Here is a 19,006-nt window from a genome sequence, read left to right on the forward strand (position 1 = left end):
GGCAGTGGATAAGTAACTAACATTGTTTTTCACAGGCTATACCTCATAAAGCTGTCCTGAAACTTAAACAACACTGCTGTGTGTTGTATAAAAACAAATAGTACTTCCCATCCTGATTTTGAGCACAGTAGCATGCTACCTGAAACACTCTCTGAAACATGTCAAACGTGTGCAACAGGGAGCAAGGAGCAGTTGGGTTCAATATGAGCTGCAGAACATGAGTCAATCATCAAGGCCTTTTACCAGGGCGATCATGGCCATAAAAAATCCACAGGAAGGAGTTAGATTTACAGGTGTACACTGTGGACTTGCATACTTCTGATAAGAACTGGGTGAGATAAAGTGTGGATTTTGCCACAGGGGCTTGCACAGTCAAACAAGGTGTCTTGTGGGTGAAGACACATGTGGATATTCATGTCACTGTCTTCATAAAGTATTTTTCCAGGTCTATGTTTTCTTCAAAATGAGAGCATTCTTTATTCTTCTGCTAGGTAAGGGAGTTGCTAACTCTACCGTACCACTCATTGTTTGTGTGTTTAGTGTACAATCACAAGATGTCCAATAAAATCTTGATATTCATGTGGATCCTATGTGAGTCCATGTGGACTAATAGACTAGCAGTCTCTTAAATATACCATTAACTGAAATAATAATTGACTTTCATTTTTAAAATAAGATATTTGTGCATTGAATAGGACAGCTGGTGTAGGCCCATAACCCTGATTAATTGTATTATTTTCTTTCTTTTTTTTTCAGTGGTCCAAGCTGTGTCCTCTGGTTCTAATGGAAAGGCACAGAACATGATGAATGAAGGCATCAGTGGTGACTCTTCTGGATCAGATGACTTTGGTACCTTTATGACATCTCTGTGTCTTAATTTTGTATTTATTCATATGCCATGTGACTTTCTGACATTATACATGGTTTGCAGGAAAGCATTTGCTAATCAATCTATATGCCAATGTATTGATGTTTGATCATTTACAGATTGCAATGCACAATATTCAATTCAGTATGTTGATAATCCACAAATTTGAATCATACTTTGTTTTGTCATTTATCATGATGTTTTTTTTATAATCAGTCATATTCTGATTAAACAAGTATCTTGAATTGCTCCTTATGCATTTGCTAGAGTATTTCTACTTACTGCCTAAAATAGGGTCATGTGACTTTGAGCAAAACGCCTGTGGGTGGAATGATACCAGTAAGGATGAATTTAAATGGAGACTGGAGACGGCTAACATCAGTTCCATACCAGGCTTTGACCACACCACTGGACAGCCATACGGTATCTGCTACATGCCATTTCACTAATGTTAATTGCTGCTTAGAATCAGATAAAGTGCGAGGCAGGTGACCATCATTTGTGTATGTAAACCTCACAGGAAAAGTCATGCATGTAGAAGGAAATACTTCCAGCTTATATTCAGTGGCTGTGCTGGAAAGATCTTTCTTTAAGTCCACTGCTCTTGCTTGCCAAATAAGGTAGGTGAACTAATTACTACTGTACATGATTATAGATAAACTTTAACCACTGGCAAAAGACTGTTACTGGGACTGTGCACTAACTGCTGAACGACCTCTTGTTTTCTGTCCTCCCCCAAGTTTCTGGTACCATCTTCATGATGATATTGGAGTTAGTTCAGGCCTTTATCTGAGTGCTTATACAAATACTTCAGTATTCAATCTCTGGAGCATAAGGAAGGGAGCAACTAAAGGCTGGGAGAATGCCACTGTATTTATTGGGAATCGACCTGCGGTAACTAAGGTATGGATGACAGCTGTCTGACAATGATGTTCTTTGGTCAAGAGACTTGTTTATTCGGAATATCACTGGTTATAAAAAGCACACACACTGTTTGCGTATTAGCTCATATTGATTTGTTGTATCTTTGTGTCTCATTAAATTACAGTTGGCGTTTTCTGTAAATCCATCATTCATTGGGGAGCAGGATGTTATGTTGGATGACATCGTCTTTCATAGCTGCAATGAGGGGGATGTTCCTCCTGGGTACGATTCCCTCACCTGTGACTTTGAAAAGGACACTTGTGCCTGGTACCCTGACCACTTTGCTAGCGTCATGTGGAGAAAAGCTAAGAGTCCTCAAAACTTTTACCCTGCCCCAGAGTTTGACCACACCACTGGCTCAGGTATGAGGTCATCACATTCTGCTATTGACTCAGCCATCTTCCTTTAATATGTGCTCATGTGTAATTTACATTGGCTCTTGTTCAGGCTATTATATGTACATTGGGACTAATAGGACCACTAACCCCTCCATGACTGCCAGACTGATAAGCTACCCTCAAAAGGACTCAGTGCGTCAGCTTTTGGTATCACATGTATGGCCCCAGTATAGGTAAGAGGGAAATTGATACTTTTTGACTTAAAAGAAACCCTTTAATATGTTTATAAAAAGAAAACAGCATGGTGCAACTCTAGTGTATTCTTCGTTAAATATTATGCAAACTCACTCCCTCTTTTTCTATGTGATGTCTGGACCTGTACTTGATGTAATTCATATATCACTGTAATAATTATGAAAGTGGTTGCACTCTACTTGCCTGATAGGGTTGAATGTGTTTAACCCAATACATACTGCCCATGTGTATTTGCATCTAACACTGCTCTAATATCACAGGTTCTCTGAAGTTCATCACTAAGCGACCAGGTGAAGAGGAAATTGTTGTCTGGATGAGATCTGGAACACAAGGGAACAAATGGCGCTTTGCAGATCTCAGTTTTCCAGCTAGTGATCTTCCATTACAAGTAATAGTTTCATTAATTACATGTTCATAATATGTTTCCAGGCCATTGATATTCAAAGTTTCTACATCCATCATGAAGGCCTTCTACACTTCAGCGGTTGAGAGTGTTCTAACTGGTAGCATCATCACCTGGTATGGGAACTCCACAGTTAGAGATTGTAGTACTCTGCAGAGAGTAGTGCTCTCAGCTGAACGCGATACTATAAGAACTCAACTCCCTGCTCTACAAGATATCTATTCCAGAAGAGTACTCCTAAGAGCCCAAAAGATTCTAAAGGACTCTTCTCATCCTAACAATGGATTATTCCTACCGCTGAAATCAAGAAGACGCCTATGTAGTCACAAAGCCAGAACTGAGAGACTCAGGAGAAGTTTTTATCCCCAGGCCATCCGAACTCTGAACTCACACTATACTGACTTTGCACACATTCACTCCTCAGCACTCTCAAACATTTCCCAACTCTGAACTCACACTATACTGACTTTGCACTCATTCACTCCTCAGCACTCATGACCCCCACACACACACACACACCCACACACACACCTACAAGACTTTTAGCACTTTTACATCCCTCTCCCTATGCTACAGACCTTTTATTTATTTTCTTATTTCATCACACGTCAAAACACACACACACACACACACACACACACACACACACACACACACACACACATATCTGACTTTCTCCAACTTTTGCACACTTTTTATTTATTATTTTTGATTTCTCCTCCATCTACCCATGTCCTTGATTGCCTAGCCTTTCTGCCCACCCCCACCCCACCCCCATCCCCAACACACACACTTACATCATCACTGTCATCACTTCACATACATACAGCACACTGCTTGCTACAGTAAGCCTCCTCTACATACTTGCTGCACACTGCCCCCCACATACACAGCACATTGTCTTCAGGATCTTCTCCCAACACACATCCTCTACATACTTACAGCACACTGCCCCACCTACCCACACACACACACTACACACACACACACACAGTCACTGCTCCCTCCTCCCTCCCACACACACACACATCTTCACTGTCATCACTCACATACATTACATACAGTACTCTGCTTGCAATAGTAAGTCCCTGACCCCCAAACACACACACACACACTACATCATCACTGTCATCACTTCACATACATACAGCACACTGCTTGCTACAGTAAGCCTCCTCTACATACTTGCTGCACACTGCCCCCCACATACACAGCACATTGTCTTCAGGATCTTCTCCAACACACATCCTCTACATACTTACAGCACACTGCCCCCACCTACCCACACACACACACTACACACACACACACAGTCACTGCTCCACTCCCATCCCGCCCACACACATCTTCACTGTCATCACTCACATACATTACATTCAGTACTCTGCTTGCAATAGTAAGTCCCTGCCCCCCTACATACACAGCACATTATTTCATCAGGAAGCTTCTCCAACACACATCCCCAACATACTTACAGCACACTGCCCCAATACACAGCACATTGTCTCATGAGGAAGCTTCTCCAACACACATATTGCACACTGCCCTCTCCCCACATACACAGCACACTATCCCATCTCCCCTGTCATCCCCCCCCAACACACACACCAAGACCCTGGCAGTTGGGTTAGCCCCTTGAGCCGTGGATCTGCCCAAGGTTTCTTCCTTGGTAAGGGAGTTTTTCCTTGCCCCTGTTGCTCTTAGGTGCTCCTTGTTGGTGCCCCCACCCAATCCCAATCCTCCCCCACCTTTTTTATGCAGCCCTTGCCACTTAATCTACTAAACCCCTCTTCTACTGCACTTTCTACCCCCCCCATTAATGCACAAATAGGCTGACACCAGACATAATTTCACTGCATTTCTTACTTCCAGTAACTATATGCATGTGACAATAAACTTCCTTGTATCCTTGTATCCTTGATATCTTTTCCAGGTCGCAGTGTGTTTTGAGGCTCAGGTCATCTGAGGATGTGTCATAAATGAAATGATGTAATCTCCATTGTCCTTATGTACTCTCTTATATTGCTTTGAGTACCTTGCATTACCCAGTGTGAAGACACCATACTGAATTTCACCTGTGTGTCAGTTCATTTTCGAGGCTACTCTGGGAGGGACTGATGGCAGCATTGCGATTGATGATGTGGACGTGTCGAATGGTGTGGACGGGTCCTGTCCAGCAGAGCGAGAGTGCACTTTTCAAGGCTCCCTGTGTGGCCTGCAACGTGACTCGTCAGCAGACTTCACTTGGGTCAGAACCACGGCGAGCCTTTCCCCCAACACCTCCAGTCCAGCCATTGATCACACCTTGGGAACTGCTCATGGTGAGACTACACGACTGCATCCTAAAATCTGCACCTTGACCTTGCTCTCTGTTTTTTCATTGCCGTTATGAACTCACAACCCCCTGGATTGTGTTTAAAGCAACACGGCTATAACCGCACTATGCAAGTTTGCCAGATCGGGTAGCGGATCTGTAGTTCGATGGAATGAGACATAAGAAACTACAAATTTGACTTGCTTCTGATGTCGCAATACATCATACTTTCATAAAATCATGCAATCAACGTACTCTACCTTGTCTGTAGACATCGTTATTTCCAAAGCCAGTGCTGGATAAACAAATACTGTAGCGTGCGTGCGACAGGAAAAGTGCTTTGGTGTTGCTTTAATTGACATCTGCATTAAAGATGTTATGTGTTTTCAGGATATTATCTCAGTGCAAATCTTTGGAAGCATGGTAATGGCAGCCGAGGTCGGATGCAGACCGATGTGAAGGCCGCGACACCTGCGAGTGGGGAGTGCTGGATGTTCTGGTACCACATGGATGGAGAGGACGTGGGAGAACTCAACATCTACCTTCATCAGCCAGAGAAGAATGGCACTGCCAGCCTGCAACCTCTGTGGGGGAGGAGAGGTGACCAGGGGGACCTCTGGAGACACGGCAGGGCTACTGTGCACAGTCCAGATGCTCCTTACCAGGTGGGGCTTTCGCCATGTAGCCTATACACGCGCGCGTGTGTGTGTGTGTGTGTGTGTGTGTGTGTGAACAAAGTCTCTCCTTGTGTTAATGAATGTGACAGCTAAAATTTGATTGGTTCTAATTGGCTATTAGCTTTTTATCGTTCTCAAAATCGCTCTGAAAGTGATCCCCAACGATATCGTTCTTCATGTCAATATCGTTAGTTTGTGTGTGAATGTCATCATTCAGTTAACGAGAACAATATTTGTTTATAGCTATCGTTATCGTTATCGTTCTTGGTGTGAATAACCCTTTAGTCCGGATATGACTTCTACTTTATTACCATGAACTCAGTGCACCAGTTCAAGTTACTGTATAAAAGAAATAAAAGCATTTATGGACACGGAGCACCTATACACCAGATCACCACCTCACCCACATACTGTATGATAATTTTCTTTTTACTTTTTGTGCTAAAAGACCTTAACTTATCAGTCATAGTCATAGATAACAGTCTCTTTTCATTACACAGTAGTTGAACCATACCATATAAAGAGGGGCATGAACTCTTTCATGGAATTACCATATAATTATAGACACTAAGGGGTACTGCCCAAGAAATATCTACTGTATCAACTACTTATCATCTATCAACAATTCCCATGTAATTCTGGTTATAAAATATTTTTAGCTACTCTAGGTATTAAGATATTGAATAACACCCCATGAGGCTGATCTTTGTCCCACTCACTCCCCTGTAAACAGCTGCCCGAGGGTTGGGGTGCTGTATACAGTTAATAACTGAATATATTTAAAGTACAATTACCTTGCTGCCTTATTGATGAACACTGAATCCTTCATGATCATCATATGGGCTAATGACAAATGGGCTAATGACTGAAGTTTGCTGCTGCTCTTCACTGTTTTACCAGATTGTTTTTGAGGCAGTCGTGGGTGATGGCTTAACGGGTGATATTGCCATTGATGACCTAGAGATCCTGAATGGACCTTGCCCACTGGAAGGTGCGTGTAGTGTTAGAGAGGGCATACCTGCACAAAAAGTATACCGGTAATGCACTGTAGACTGAACAATTAAGCTCATATGAGTTATTTGTCTAAAAAGGTTGTCTTGCAAAATATATATTTTTTATTATTATTATTGACAAGAGATTGCATAGTATGTGTTTCTTCTAGGCTTTTGCGACTTTGAGAGGGACTTGTGTGGTTGGCTAAACAGACCACATAATGTCACAAGGCAAGACTGGGACTGGACCTCTGCCATAAGTGTGGGACCGTTCAGTCCTGATGTTGACCACACAACCAATTCTGCCCTGGGTAGGACTGTGTGCTGACTTCATACTGCTGTTTTCATACTTCTCCTCCTCTTCCTCATCTTCCTCCTCCTCCTACAACTACTACCACTACTACTATTATGACTACTACTACTATTACTACTACTACTACTACTACTACTACTACTACTACTACTACTACTACTGCTAGACAACAAGTACCAAAACATGATTAGTTCATAGATTTCACATGTAAAATACATTTTATACAACCCCACCCCCATCTTGCCTGTTCATAATTCTGAGAAATTCTTGAATTGTGTGCATGTGTGCGTGTACATGTTTATGTGTGTGTGGGTGTGTGGGTGTGTGTGTGTGTGTGTGTGTGTGTGTGTGTGTGTGTGTGTGTGTGTGCGTGCTTGTGCTTGTGTGTGTGCCTGTGTGTGTGTGTGCATGCATGCATGCGTACATATGTCTGCTGTGTGAGTATGTGTCATACGCATGATTACTGTGAATGTATGTGTGTGTGTGTGTATCTGTTTATGCACATGTGTGCATATGGAATGGGTTGACATGACCCCTGGAGGCAAACATACGCAAAAAATTGGTCATCCTAGGCCCTACGGTTCTCAAGATATTCACAGAAAACTCTGTTGGTGTACGGTCACTAAATGTACACATAAATTAATTTATTGTATGGCTCCCCGTCAACGAAAGTCCACGAAACTTGGCGTGCATTCAGAGGGTGTCATAGCGATCATAACGAGTTCGTGCAGTTTTGACCATGTTAGGTCACAGATACAGTACCTGCGATTACAACACCTCATTTTTACTTTTTTGTGTTTAACTAGGTGGCGCTATACATGAAATGAGTGGTTATGGAATGGGTTGACATGGCCCCTTAAGATCAACATACAAAAAAAGGGTGGTCCTCCTAAACCCTACGGTTCTCGAGATATTCACAGAAAACTGTGTCTGCCCTACCCTCCTTTCGGGGGGTCCAGTCCAGCGGGGGGGCTACAGATCAAAAACGAACGAGGGTTCCATGCTATCCATGCCCACCAAGTTTAGGTGTACCCGGTCTTTCAGTGTCCAGGGAATCCTTGACGGAAAATTTGCCATGCGAAAAAAAAAAAAAAAATCTGACTATATTTATTATGATTATTATGACCGCTGCGTAGTGAAGCGGTGGTCATATAGGTTTAGTCAGAGTTTTTTTCTTCCGTTTTTTTTTTTTTTTTTTCGCATGAGTAATTTTCCGTCAAGGATTCCCGGGACACTGAAAGACCGGGGTGCACAAAACTTGGTGGGCATGTAGCCCCAAAAGGATAGCATGAAACTATTGTTTTCGTTTTAATCTGTCGCCCTCGAGAACCGTAGGGCATAGGAGGACCACCTTTTTTTGCATGTTGGTCTTAAGGGGCCATGTCAACCCATCCCATAACCACTCATTTCATGTATAGCGCCTGACATGGTCAAAACTGCACAAAATTGAAAGTGTAGGATCATTATGACACCCTCTGAATGCATGCCAGGTTTCGTGGACTTCCGTTCATGGGGGGGGCCATACAATACATTTATTTATGTGTACATTTAGTGACTGTACACCAACAGAGTTTTCTGTAAATATCTTGATAACCATAGGGCCTAGGATGACCAATTGTTTGCATATGTTTGCCTCCAGGAGCCATGTTAACCCATTCCATATGCACACATGTGCATAAACAGATACACACGCACACACATACATTCACATTAATCATACGTATGACACATACACACACAGTAGACATACAGTATGTACGCATGCATGCACATGCACACACACAAGCGCACACACAGTTTCACACACAAGCACATGCACGCACACACACACACACACACACACACACACACACATAAACATAAACACGTACACGCACACATGCACACAATTCAAGAATTTCTCAGAATTATGAACAGGCAAGATGGGGGTGGGGTTGTATAAAATGTATTTTACATGTGAAATCTAATGAACTAATCATGTTTTGGTACATTGTCTAGCAGATACCAGTGAAATTTGAGTGTGCATAATGCAATTCAGTGAGACAGTTAGAATCATATATGCCTTTCACCTTTTGTTTTTAGCCAGCAGCCAGACCAGCAGATACCCTGACTTTGCTGAATTACTGAAGCTAAGCATGCTTAGTTAGTACTTGAATAAGAGACCTCCTTGGAAGAGAAGGTTCCTGCTGGAAATGGTGTTGGTGGCTGGCCAGTAGGTGGAACTCTTCCCTGTCGCCAAAAGCCACCAAACAAACATCAATCCCAATGCCCTATTGCAGGGACAGGGACACTGTATTGCAGGAGATGTTTTCCTTTGCATGAATGTTAAATTGAGGTCTTGACTCACCATGGTTGTTAAAGATCCCATGGCACTTATCGCAAAGAGTAGGTGGTTCCCTGATTTGCTGGCTAAATTCCCAACCTGGTTCATTCAATTTGGCCTTGTAATCATCCTCCCAGTGTGTAATTGGTTCATTCACTCCTTCACTCTCCACCTGAAAGTTTGAAACTAGTGTGTGGTGAAAATTCTGGCACATAATGGCCGTTGTGCATCACTCAGATGGGTGCTACACATTGGTGGTGCTTAGTGAGATTCCGCCTCTCCTGTGAAGCACTTTGAGTGTCAAGAAAAGTGCTATAACTATAATATGTTGTTGTTACATTAACCCTTCTCACCCCACCCTACCCCTTTTTACTCCTGTTAAATTACTTGTTTTTGTGGAAAACATGTGCTGGACTGGGTGGCGGTCCTATTTTGTACCGATCTGCGGTACATTTAGTTTATATTCTGATTATTATCATTTTATATTGTTTCTTATTTAGTAATATTGTGTGGTGATCCTTTGTTCATATATGTTGGCTTTTCTTGTTTTGGTGGTTTTATTTTTAACATGATTCAGCAATTATCTGACAGTGTGGTTAACTTCCAGGACACTACATGGTCCTTCCTTTGACTGATCGAGAAATGACACACGCATATTTAGAGAGTGAACACATGGAACCAACTTCCAATGGTTGCCTTGATTTCTGGTTTCACATGGAATCATGGTTTTATTATGGTAAGATATTACATACAGTGAAAACAAATGATATGTTTGGCAATATTCTTAGGCATGTCTTCAATATGGATATTCATTCAATAACTGTTGCTATCCATTTCAGAAAGCCCGAAATAAAAGCTTTTTTAAGGTAGATGGAATAAGTGGTTTCTTTGTTTCTCTCTCTTCAGATACAATAAGGCTCACAGTGTATATGAATGGTTCAGGTGTCTTGCACTCTCTTTGGAATAAAACTGGCAACCAGGGTAATGTGTGGCATCACGTCATGATAGATTATATGGCATCCAGTCGATTCCAGGTGGGTGAATAGTGACTATGCATTTCCTAATAGTGTGTAAGACTGTGGCATGTCTGTTGTTTTGCTTCTTTTTTTCTAATTGTGTTTGTGTTGTTGCTCTGAGGTGATAGAAACATGTTCACTCTAACGTGACGGTTCTTTTTCCTGCAGATTGTGTTTGAGGGGAAAAACGACAATGACGCTGGCAGCATTGCCCTGGATGACATCTTTTTTCGGCCAAATATAACATGTTCTGAGCTGCTTCCAACAACACCTGCACCTACAACTGAAGCCACCACCCCTTCTGTCTCATCAATGGATTGCAACTTTGAGGAAGGTGACGAGAGTTCACTTACCTCACCTGATGTCCTTGTGCAGTGTAACTAGATGGATTTAGATGAAAAAGGGACTCATATTTTGTTCAGTTTGGTGATTTATTTATGATTCTGTTTTTGCATAAGTAAAAGAATCATGTCTTTATGGTTTACATGGTTTATCGTTACTTCTTATCAGGTCTTTGTGAATGGGAGCAGGACACAGAGGACAGCTCTGATTGGCTCCGTCAGAGTGGTCTTCAGGCAAATAGCCCCTGGCTGGGGCCAGCATATGACCACACAGTTGGAAATAACAAAGGTAGATTCCAGCAAACAAACCTCATTCACTTGAATGCTTTAATTATGACACTCTTACAGGCTAGCAGTTCGAATCTGAGGAATAAATTAACATTGAAGAGTTTATGTTGTGTTGTGTGAAATGCAGCCTGCTGTACCTGTATGTTGTGTTGTGTAAAATGAAGCCTGCTGTGTGTTGTGTTGTATTGTGTGAAATTAAGCCTGCTGTGTGTTGTGTTGTGTGAAATGAAGCCTGCTGTGTGTTGAGTTGTGTGAAATGAAGCCTGCTGTGTGTTGTGTTGTGTGAAATAAAGCCTGCTGTGTGTTGTGTTGTGTGAAATGAAGCCTGCTGTGTGTTGTGTTGTGTTGTGTGAAATGAAGCCTGCTGTGTGTTGTGTTGTGTGAAATGAAGCCTGCTGTGTGTTGTGTTGTATTGTGTGAAATGAAGCCTGCTGTGTGTTGTGTTGTGTGAAATGAAGCCTGCTGTGTGTTGTGTGAAATGAAGCCTGCTGTGTGTTGTGTTGTATTGTGTGAAATGAAGCCTGCTGTGTGTTGTGTTGTGTGAAATGAAGCCTGCTGTGTGTTGTGTGAAATGCAGCCTGCTATGTGTTGTGTTGTGTGAAATGAAGCCTGCTGTACCTGTATGTTGTGTTGTGTGAAATGCAGCCTGCTGTATGATGCCCTGTTTTGTTTGGGCCTTTGGAAGGGTTTTATCTGGTGGTGAACATGTCGGGAGATCAGACCCCGAGGCTGGCCAGCATCTCTGTCCCTGTGCTCCGCCAGGCTCCTGACGTCTGTGTGGGCTTCTGGTACCACATGCTCGGCCCCTCTGTGTCCAGTCTGGACCTCCAGGTGCAGACGGTACGTACATGGTGGGAGAGAAACATGCATACCTACATGGTCACAGAGTAAACTTCCCCAGGTATTTCTTTCAAGGTACTTTGGGGGCCCCAGGCATAAGGAACCTAGTAGCAGCAGCCCCTAGCCCCCAACCCCTAACACGCACTGCTGCTAAAGTATAAACCATATCATAGTTTATTCCAATATTCAAATGTCAGGATCACAACAACAGCATTTCAGTGATGCAAATGATACATCCAGTTCATTAACAACATCAGTTTTAAAAACTACAGGAAAAAATCAGTGGTCAAAGGCTTGAAAAAGGTCAACTCTGAACTTTGTATTGCCACTTGTCATCATGTAAGTAATCTCTGTGTGTTTCCAGAGGATCTGGACATCGGTAGCTTGGACAAGAGTTGGAACACAAACAGCTGAATGGTTAAATGCACAAGTTACTATTCATACTGTCGACATGCAAAGAGTAAGCTCTGCCTCATCAAGGCATTAACTCACTTACAACATATATGCACGCACACACACACAGACACACACACACACACACACACACATACATACTGTATACAGTCACACAATCACACATGCACACATACATGCATGTCATGTACTGTACTGTAATTAAGTGACTCTTCCTGCCACAGGTTCTTCTCTCCGCTCACTTGAACAGCACTGGGCCTGGCTTTATAGCTGTGGATGACATCACAGTCAGAGAAGGACCATGCCAGGACCAAGGTACGACAGCAGAATGGACCTGACTGAATCTGAATACGTCAGCCAGTGGCTTGTTATTGCTGCATTTCATTGGCTCTGTACTGTACCTGTACACTGCTAAATGACAATAAAGTTGAATCTAATCTAATCTAATCTAATACACCAATCAATTGTGCCCCTCGTCCCTAGCATGTTTACAGCCAGCAAAAACTTGGTTCACAGGAGATGTTCTCTGAAAGCTGCTTTCACTTCTCCTGTCCTTGTACAGATCCCTGTGGTTTTGAGAGCCAGTTAAACTGTGGTTACGAACAGGATGTGACCAACAGTGTTGACTGGGTGCGTGTGAGTGGAACTGCAGAGAGAGTGGACCACACTTACAGAACTCAGCTCGGTGAGTGGACAGCAAGGAGGAAGCTGGCGAGTTCCTGTGAAACATTGTTTCATCGTGTTTGTTCCCCTTCCAGAGTTCCCCTTCCATCTGTGTTTGTCCAGTTTGTGTGTGTATGTGTCTGTGTGTACGTGTGTGTGTGAGAGAGAGAGAGACAGAAGGAGAGACAGAGAGAAGAGACTGTTTGAGTGTGCCCATCTGCCGTCTCTGTTTTTCTGTTCACTGTTCACCATTCCGCCTGGACAGTGTCCTTTATTGCCCTCCATCCAGGGCCTCCCTATCCCTCCCTCTCCCTCCTCCCTGCTTCTCTCATTCATGTCAGCCTACAGAGACTGTTCTGAGGAGATTCCTCTGGTTGTGTGCTGACAGGTCACTCCATGGCAGTGCTCTCAGCAGACCTCCAGATGCCTTCGCTCTCTCAGCTCCTGAGCCCAGAGAGAGGCTCCACTCCTGGGACGTGTCTGCGCTTCTGGTGAGGCCCATGCAGTTCAACACTCCTGCAGTTCCTCATCCGAGTTGTTTTGAAAACCCTGCGCATGTGTATTGCATATGGACAGATTCATAACATGTGTACATCAGCAGGTTCACAGACAGATTATGTCATTCATTTTTACACACATTGCAGTGTGTGCATACACACACACACACACATACACACACACACACACACACACACATATATATATGTATCATACAGACAGAGAAGGGAGAGAGACAGAGAGAGACCAATCTAAATTACCAATTGTCTGTCTCTGTGTAGGCACTGGATATCAGCTGATCATAATGACTCTCTCTCAGTGCACCTACTACAGGAAGAGGAGCTGAGTCCAGCGCTGTGGGCTCTGCCAGGACACGGCTCCTCTCCTGGCTGGGCGGTGTCAGAGGTCACCGTCTCCTCTCCTTTTAAACACAGAGTAAGCACCTTCATCCCACCGGTACTCCTGCCTGGCTCCTCATGCTGAAATGTCTACGCTCAGTGTTTAATGGAACATGCCAACGCTTATGGAAATAAATGTCTGTGTTCAGTGTTCAAACCCCCACATATATGTCTGTGTTCAGTGTTCAAACCCCCACATGTGTCTGTGCTCAGTGTTCAAACCCCCACATGTGTCTGTGTTCAGTGTTCAAACCCCCACATGTGTCTGTGCTCAGTGTTCAAACACCCACATATATGTCTGTGCTCAGTGTTCAAATCCCCACATGTGTCAGTGTTCAAACCCCCACATGTGTCTGTGTTCAGTGTTCAACCTCCCACATGTGTCTGTGCTCAGTGTTCAAACACCCACATATATGTCTGTGTTCAGTGTTCAAACACCCACATGTCTGTGTTCAGTGTTTAAACCCCCACATGTGTCGGTGTTCAGTGTTCAAACACCCACATATATGTCTGTGTTCAGTGTTCAAACACCCACATATATGTCTGTGTTCAATGTTCAAACCCCCACATGTGTCTGTGCTTAGTGTTCAAACCCCCACACGTGTCTGTGTTCAGTGTTCAAACCCCCACATGTGTCTGTGCTCAGTGTTCAAACACCCACATATATGTCTGTGCTCAGTGTTCAAATCCCCACATGTGTCAGTGTTCAAACCCCCACATGTGTCTGTGTTCAGTGTTCAACCTCCCACATGTGTCTGTGCTCAGTGTTCAAACACCCACATAAATGTCTGTGTTCAGTGTTCAAACACCCACATGTCTGTGTTCAGTGTTTAAACCCCCACATGTGTCGGTGTTCAGTGTTCAAACACCCACATATATGTCTGTGTTCAGTGTTCAAACACCCACATATATGTCTGTGTTCAGTGTTCAAACCCCCACATGTGTCGGTGTTCAGTGTTCAAACCCCCACATGTGTCTGTGTTCAGTGTTCAAATCCCCACATGTGTCTGTGTTCAGTGTTCAAACCCCCACATGTGTCTGTGCTCAGGTGGCTTTCCGTGCTGAGCTGAGCCCTGCCCCTGGTGTGTGGGTCCTCCTGGACGACGTGTCGGTCAGGGCTGGGGCCTGCACCCCTCCAGGCAGCTGTGACTTCGAGTCGGATCTGTGCACCTGGCTGAGTCAGGCCGAAGGGGCCCCCCACAGGCATGACTGGGTCCACGCAGACGGCCATGCTCAGGGTCCTGGGTCTGACCACACAACCCACTCTCCTGACGGTGAGGCTCTCCTCCTCTCGCGCCGCTTTGGCCTCTGCGTCCCTATGCCGTCTCTATTACCAATGCAAACTTCAACTGGGTGTATTTGTGTGTGTTACTGGCTCTTCAGGAAGGTTCTTACTCAGCAAAACGCAGAATCCCAACAGTAAGGCTGAGCTGGCCTCAGAGTGGCTCCAACCAGACACTGACACTTGCTTTTCTCTCTGGTTTCTCATGGGTGGGAGGTATGAATGAACAACATTGTATAACACGATTTGAATTGTTGTCCACTCTCAGACAGTATATAATTATGTATATATGTACTGGCAAATATTCATATACTGTAGAATGAAAAAAACAAAAAAAATGACAAAAACGAGATATGCTGAATACATTCTACATGTTAGAGTGCAGGTTAGAATGTACAGTAGAAAGTGAAAGGCTGGTTGGACAGTCTGGGTGTGAAAATGTATCTGTCATTTTAGTGACTCAGGGACACTGCGTGTGTTCACGCACACTGTGGACAATAAGCAGGACCTGCTCTTTGAAAAGTCCCAGAGTGGACAGACGTGGAGTCAGACGTCACATTCTTTACGTAGGCCTTCACATTTTCAGGTATGTTGGATCGAATTTGAAACAAGTCAGTCTTATTATTTGTTTGAATATTGGTAGAGCATGTAAAATGTACCTTTGAGTCTGTTACAAACCTCTAAACTGATTCATATCACTCATATCCCTACCATAAGATTATTATAGAGGCAGAGTCTGGTGGTAAAGGATTCATGGCCATAGATGATATTCTGGTGACCCCAGGGCCTTGTAAAGGTGAGAAAACCGCTCAAATAACTACAGTACACTGCAAAAACAGCTTATCTAATAAAAAAAGTGATTGTTAATCTTATATTTGGATCAAAAAATCTAGTTGGTATTGTTTTAGTATTAAGAGACTTAGCACATTCTCGTAAAATCATTTGACTTAATTTAAGAAGAGTTTGACTTCTTTTAGGAATTCTCTTCCTGAAAACAAGCAAATTTGTCTGCTAGTGCGTCATACCAAATAGATTTTTTGATCCAAATATAAGATTAATAACACATTTATTTTTTGCAGTGTAATACTGTATTATAATGGAGGAGGGAATGACAGTCTTTCTTTTTGGGTTCTTTTAGTGAATGAATTAAAGTGGTTCTGTTAAATAATGTATGTTTCTCCTCTATCAATTCCATTGCGCATTAAACAAACCTAACTGTAAATAAACACGGTAAGATAAGACACTATCAGTTCTAAGTTCCACCTTATTATTTCAGACAATGTGCCCATCCTTGATTTCGGCCCTTGCCAGTTTGAAAATGGCACATGTGACTGGCAGGATGTCAGTGATGGTCAGTTCAAATGGCAGCGGGATCGCAATGGCACTGCCACAGCTAACACAGGCCCCTCTGTTGACCACACAACAGGGACTGGACTGGGTAAGAGAAGCAGAGAACTATCTCCACCTCCTCTCAACTCCACACAGCAGATGCAGACATGAGTTCAAAATTACAGATCTCAGATACTGTATGTTGTTCCAATGTGAAATTATCAAGATAGGCAGATGTTTAATAAATAAAAAAGTCAGTTATAAACTTGTCTCATAGATACAGTAGTAGCCTACCTAAGCTATGTGGAGGCTGAACCAAGGTTGTAGGCAAGACTCTTCTCTGTAAGATTTTCCAAATTCAATATGGTGCAGGGATTGCCAAGAGCCTGAGGCTAGTGTGTCATTCCCTCTGTGCTTGTGCCAGGCTGGTACATGGCTGTGGAGGCAAATGATGGTGAGCATAACAGCTATGCTGTTCTCCAGAGCCCAGCCATGGAACAGGCCAGCGCCGACTGCACCCTCCAGTTCTACTACCATATGCACGGGGAGGGTAAGCCAACCACACAGACCCTGAAGAGCTGAAACATGGCCTTGAAGTTCATATGAAATTCACATTGTCTGTCATGTTTACTTTACTTTACTGATAAGAGTCTACATTGCAGACTCTCACCTCCAAAACAGCAATACAGTTATTAGCAATAAAACAGCAATGTATTGCAAGGTTGACTGTAGAAGTACTGTATGCAGACACCTGTCTCTATTTGGTGTGTCTATGATAATATAAGTGCTCCATCTCTCTCAGGCATCGGGGAGCTGAGAGTTCTGCTTCAGGAAGGTTCCAGATTGACCCCATTGTTACAGATATCTGGTAACCATGGAGATGAGTGGCAGCAGGCAGAGCTGGGAGTGGGTCGGACCCCTCAGGTCTTCAAGCTGCTCTTTGAGGCCACCCGCACCTTCAGTGAACTCGGAGACATCGCTATCGATGACGTCAGTCTTCTCAACTGCACTCTGTCAGGTAGAGTTTATCAGGCTATCAAATACACCTCAGATAGCTAACAGACAGTATGCATACTGATCAACAAGTCGTGTGTGTGTGTGTGTGTGTGTGTGAGTGGAGAGTCCTCTGATTCTACAGAAATACTCTCCTGACATTTCTCAGCAACTGTGTCACGTAGCACTACATCATAAATGATACTTGACCAGAGCTGTGACTTGCTGCTGTCAGCACCATTGGGTCATGTTGTTGTCGTTTTTTTTTTATATTTCTCCCTTTTTTAGTGGCAGCTGACCACTGTGAGCCAGGATTTTTTACTTGCACCAACCGTGTGTGTGTGGAGCCCAGCAGAGTGTGTGATTTCACTGATGACTGTGGAGACAGAAGTGATGAGATTCAATGTGGTAAGATGAGGAAATGTTGTGCTTAGGCCAGATTTTAAGATTTCTCAATGAATTACCATGAAAACACTGTAGTGTTTTATAAGTGGTCACACCCTTCCAGACCTTGGACGTCAGCAAAATAAGTGTTTTGTAATCATTTGGAAACACTCTTTGTCACTCTTTGTGCCAGTAAATTTCATGGCTCCGGTTCTCCGAAACGGCAAATTGAGCTGACACGACACACAGGTGTCCATCTCATGTGGTCATGAAAAAAAGCTGTTCAAGTTAATCGCCAGCCTGCCCCCTACACAGCCCCTGTGAAAGCTGACTCAACTGAGAGTACTCACTGCACTTCCTTTGTGGCCAGAATCCAAGGGCTACGCCGAGCACTGCAGCTTTGAACAGGGCCTGTGCTCGTGGGAGAGTGGCGCTGGGGTTCCACATGGGTCCAGATGGACATGGCAGAGAGGCGAGTCCGCCTGGCCCGCTGGTCGTGGCCCGCCGAGGGACCACACGCGCAACACTGCCGCAGGTAGATGGAGTACCATGCAACTCAACAATCTGGTCAATACAACACAGTTGGTACATGCATTTCATTGCAATTCAACAAATTCTCACATGGTGCATATGTGTTGCTTCCTCCAGGCTATTATATTGTACCTGGTTATCCACTCTTGCAAGGGCAAACATCAGAAGTTCTCTCCAGCACCCTCCTGCCTAGCTCAAACTGCACAGTAGGTTATTTACACTCTCTCTCAGGACCCTGCCTCACCTCCATGCAGTGCTAGTGCTGTCAGTCCTGAGCTCCAGGGTTCCCTCACAGTGCATGTGTTTCTCTGAGCCAGTGCCCCCTCTCCCTACACAGGTGCGCTTCTTCCACTACGCCCAGGGAGGAGGCCCCCAGGGCAGGCTGACGGCGCGCCTGCGGGTGGAGCAGACAGGCAGCTCCGATCGGATGCTCTGGAGTGACAACGGCACTCAGGCCTTCCGCTGGCGCAGGGCAGTGGCCAGTTTCTCCTCCTCAGGCCGCAGCAAGGTCAGTAGGAAATCCACATGTCCCTATGAGGAAGGTCATAGGCATAGGCATACAGCTTTGGTGACCTGAGGTGACACTTTCATATGAAAGAAATCTGGATCATAAAACTCTGCA

At 43.9% G+C, this 19,006-nt stretch overlaps 1 protein-coding gene across 1 annotated transcript in view; it reads left to right on the top strand.

The window, feature by feature from the left end:
- Positions 1-391: 391 nt before the first annotated feature.
- si:ch211-106h4.4 (MAM and LDL-receptor class A domain-containing protein 1) overlaps positions 392-19,006 on the top strand; it is a 30,617-nt gene continuing 12,002 nt past the window's right edge. Inside the window, exons 1-33 of the mRNA XM_048264039.1 lie at positions 392-491; positions 757-849; positions 1,163-1,291; positions 1,389-1,488; positions 1,609-1,771; positions 1,917-2,154; positions 2,240-2,363; positions 2,646-2,773; positions 4,875-5,109; positions 5,493-5,767; positions 6,680-6,770; positions 6,942-7,082; positions 10,015-10,143; positions 10,314-10,441; positions 10,592-10,757; positions 10,934-11,053; positions 11,738-11,892; positions 12,257-12,352; positions 12,531-12,621; positions 12,869-12,991; positions 13,358-13,460; positions 13,749-13,902; positions 14,914-15,139; positions 15,249-15,363; positions 15,604-15,733; positions 15,865-15,943; positions 16,424-16,585; positions 16,901-17,026; positions 17,279-17,494; positions 17,758-17,877; positions 18,224-18,388; positions 18,502-18,590; positions 18,722-18,892. Of these exons, the coding sequence (XP_048119996.1) occupies positions 2,345-2,363; positions 2,646-2,773; positions 4,875-5,109; positions 5,493-5,767; positions 6,680-6,770; positions 6,942-7,082; positions 10,015-10,143; positions 10,314-10,441; positions 10,592-10,757; positions 10,934-11,053; positions 11,738-11,892; positions 12,257-12,352; positions 12,531-12,621; positions 12,869-12,991; positions 13,358-13,460; positions 13,749-13,902; positions 14,914-15,139; positions 15,249-15,363; positions 15,604-15,733; positions 15,865-15,943; positions 16,424-16,585; positions 16,901-17,026; positions 17,279-17,494; positions 17,758-17,877; positions 18,224-18,388; positions 18,502-18,590; positions 18,722-18,892 (3,753 nt within the window). The 5' untranslated portion in view covers positions 392-491; positions 757-849; positions 1,163-1,291; ... (2 more) ...; positions 1,917-2,154; positions 2,240-2,344. The remainder of the gene's footprint in view (positions 492-756; positions 850-1,162; positions 1,292-1,388; positions 1,489-1,608; positions 1,772-1,916; positions 2,155-2,239; positions 2,364-2,645; positions 2,774-4,874; positions 5,110-5,492; positions 5,768-6,679; positions 6,771-6,941; positions 7,083-10,014; positions 10,144-10,313; positions 10,442-10,591; positions 10,758-10,933; positions 11,054-11,737; positions 11,893-12,256; positions 12,353-12,530; positions 12,622-12,868; positions 12,992-13,357; positions 13,461-13,748; positions 13,903-14,913; positions 15,140-15,248; positions 15,364-15,603; positions 15,734-15,864; positions 15,944-16,423; positions 16,586-16,900; positions 17,027-17,278; positions 17,495-17,757; positions 17,878-18,223; positions 18,389-18,501; positions 18,591-18,721; positions 18,893-19,006) is intronic.

Source organism: Alosa alosa, chromosome 1, assembly GCF_017589495.1.
Source record: "Alosa alosa isolate M-15738 ecotype Scorff River chromosome 1, AALO_Geno_1.1, whole genome shotgun sequence".
NCBI lineage: Eukaryota > Metazoa > Chordata > Actinopteri > Clupeiformes > Clupeidae > Alosa > Alosa alosa.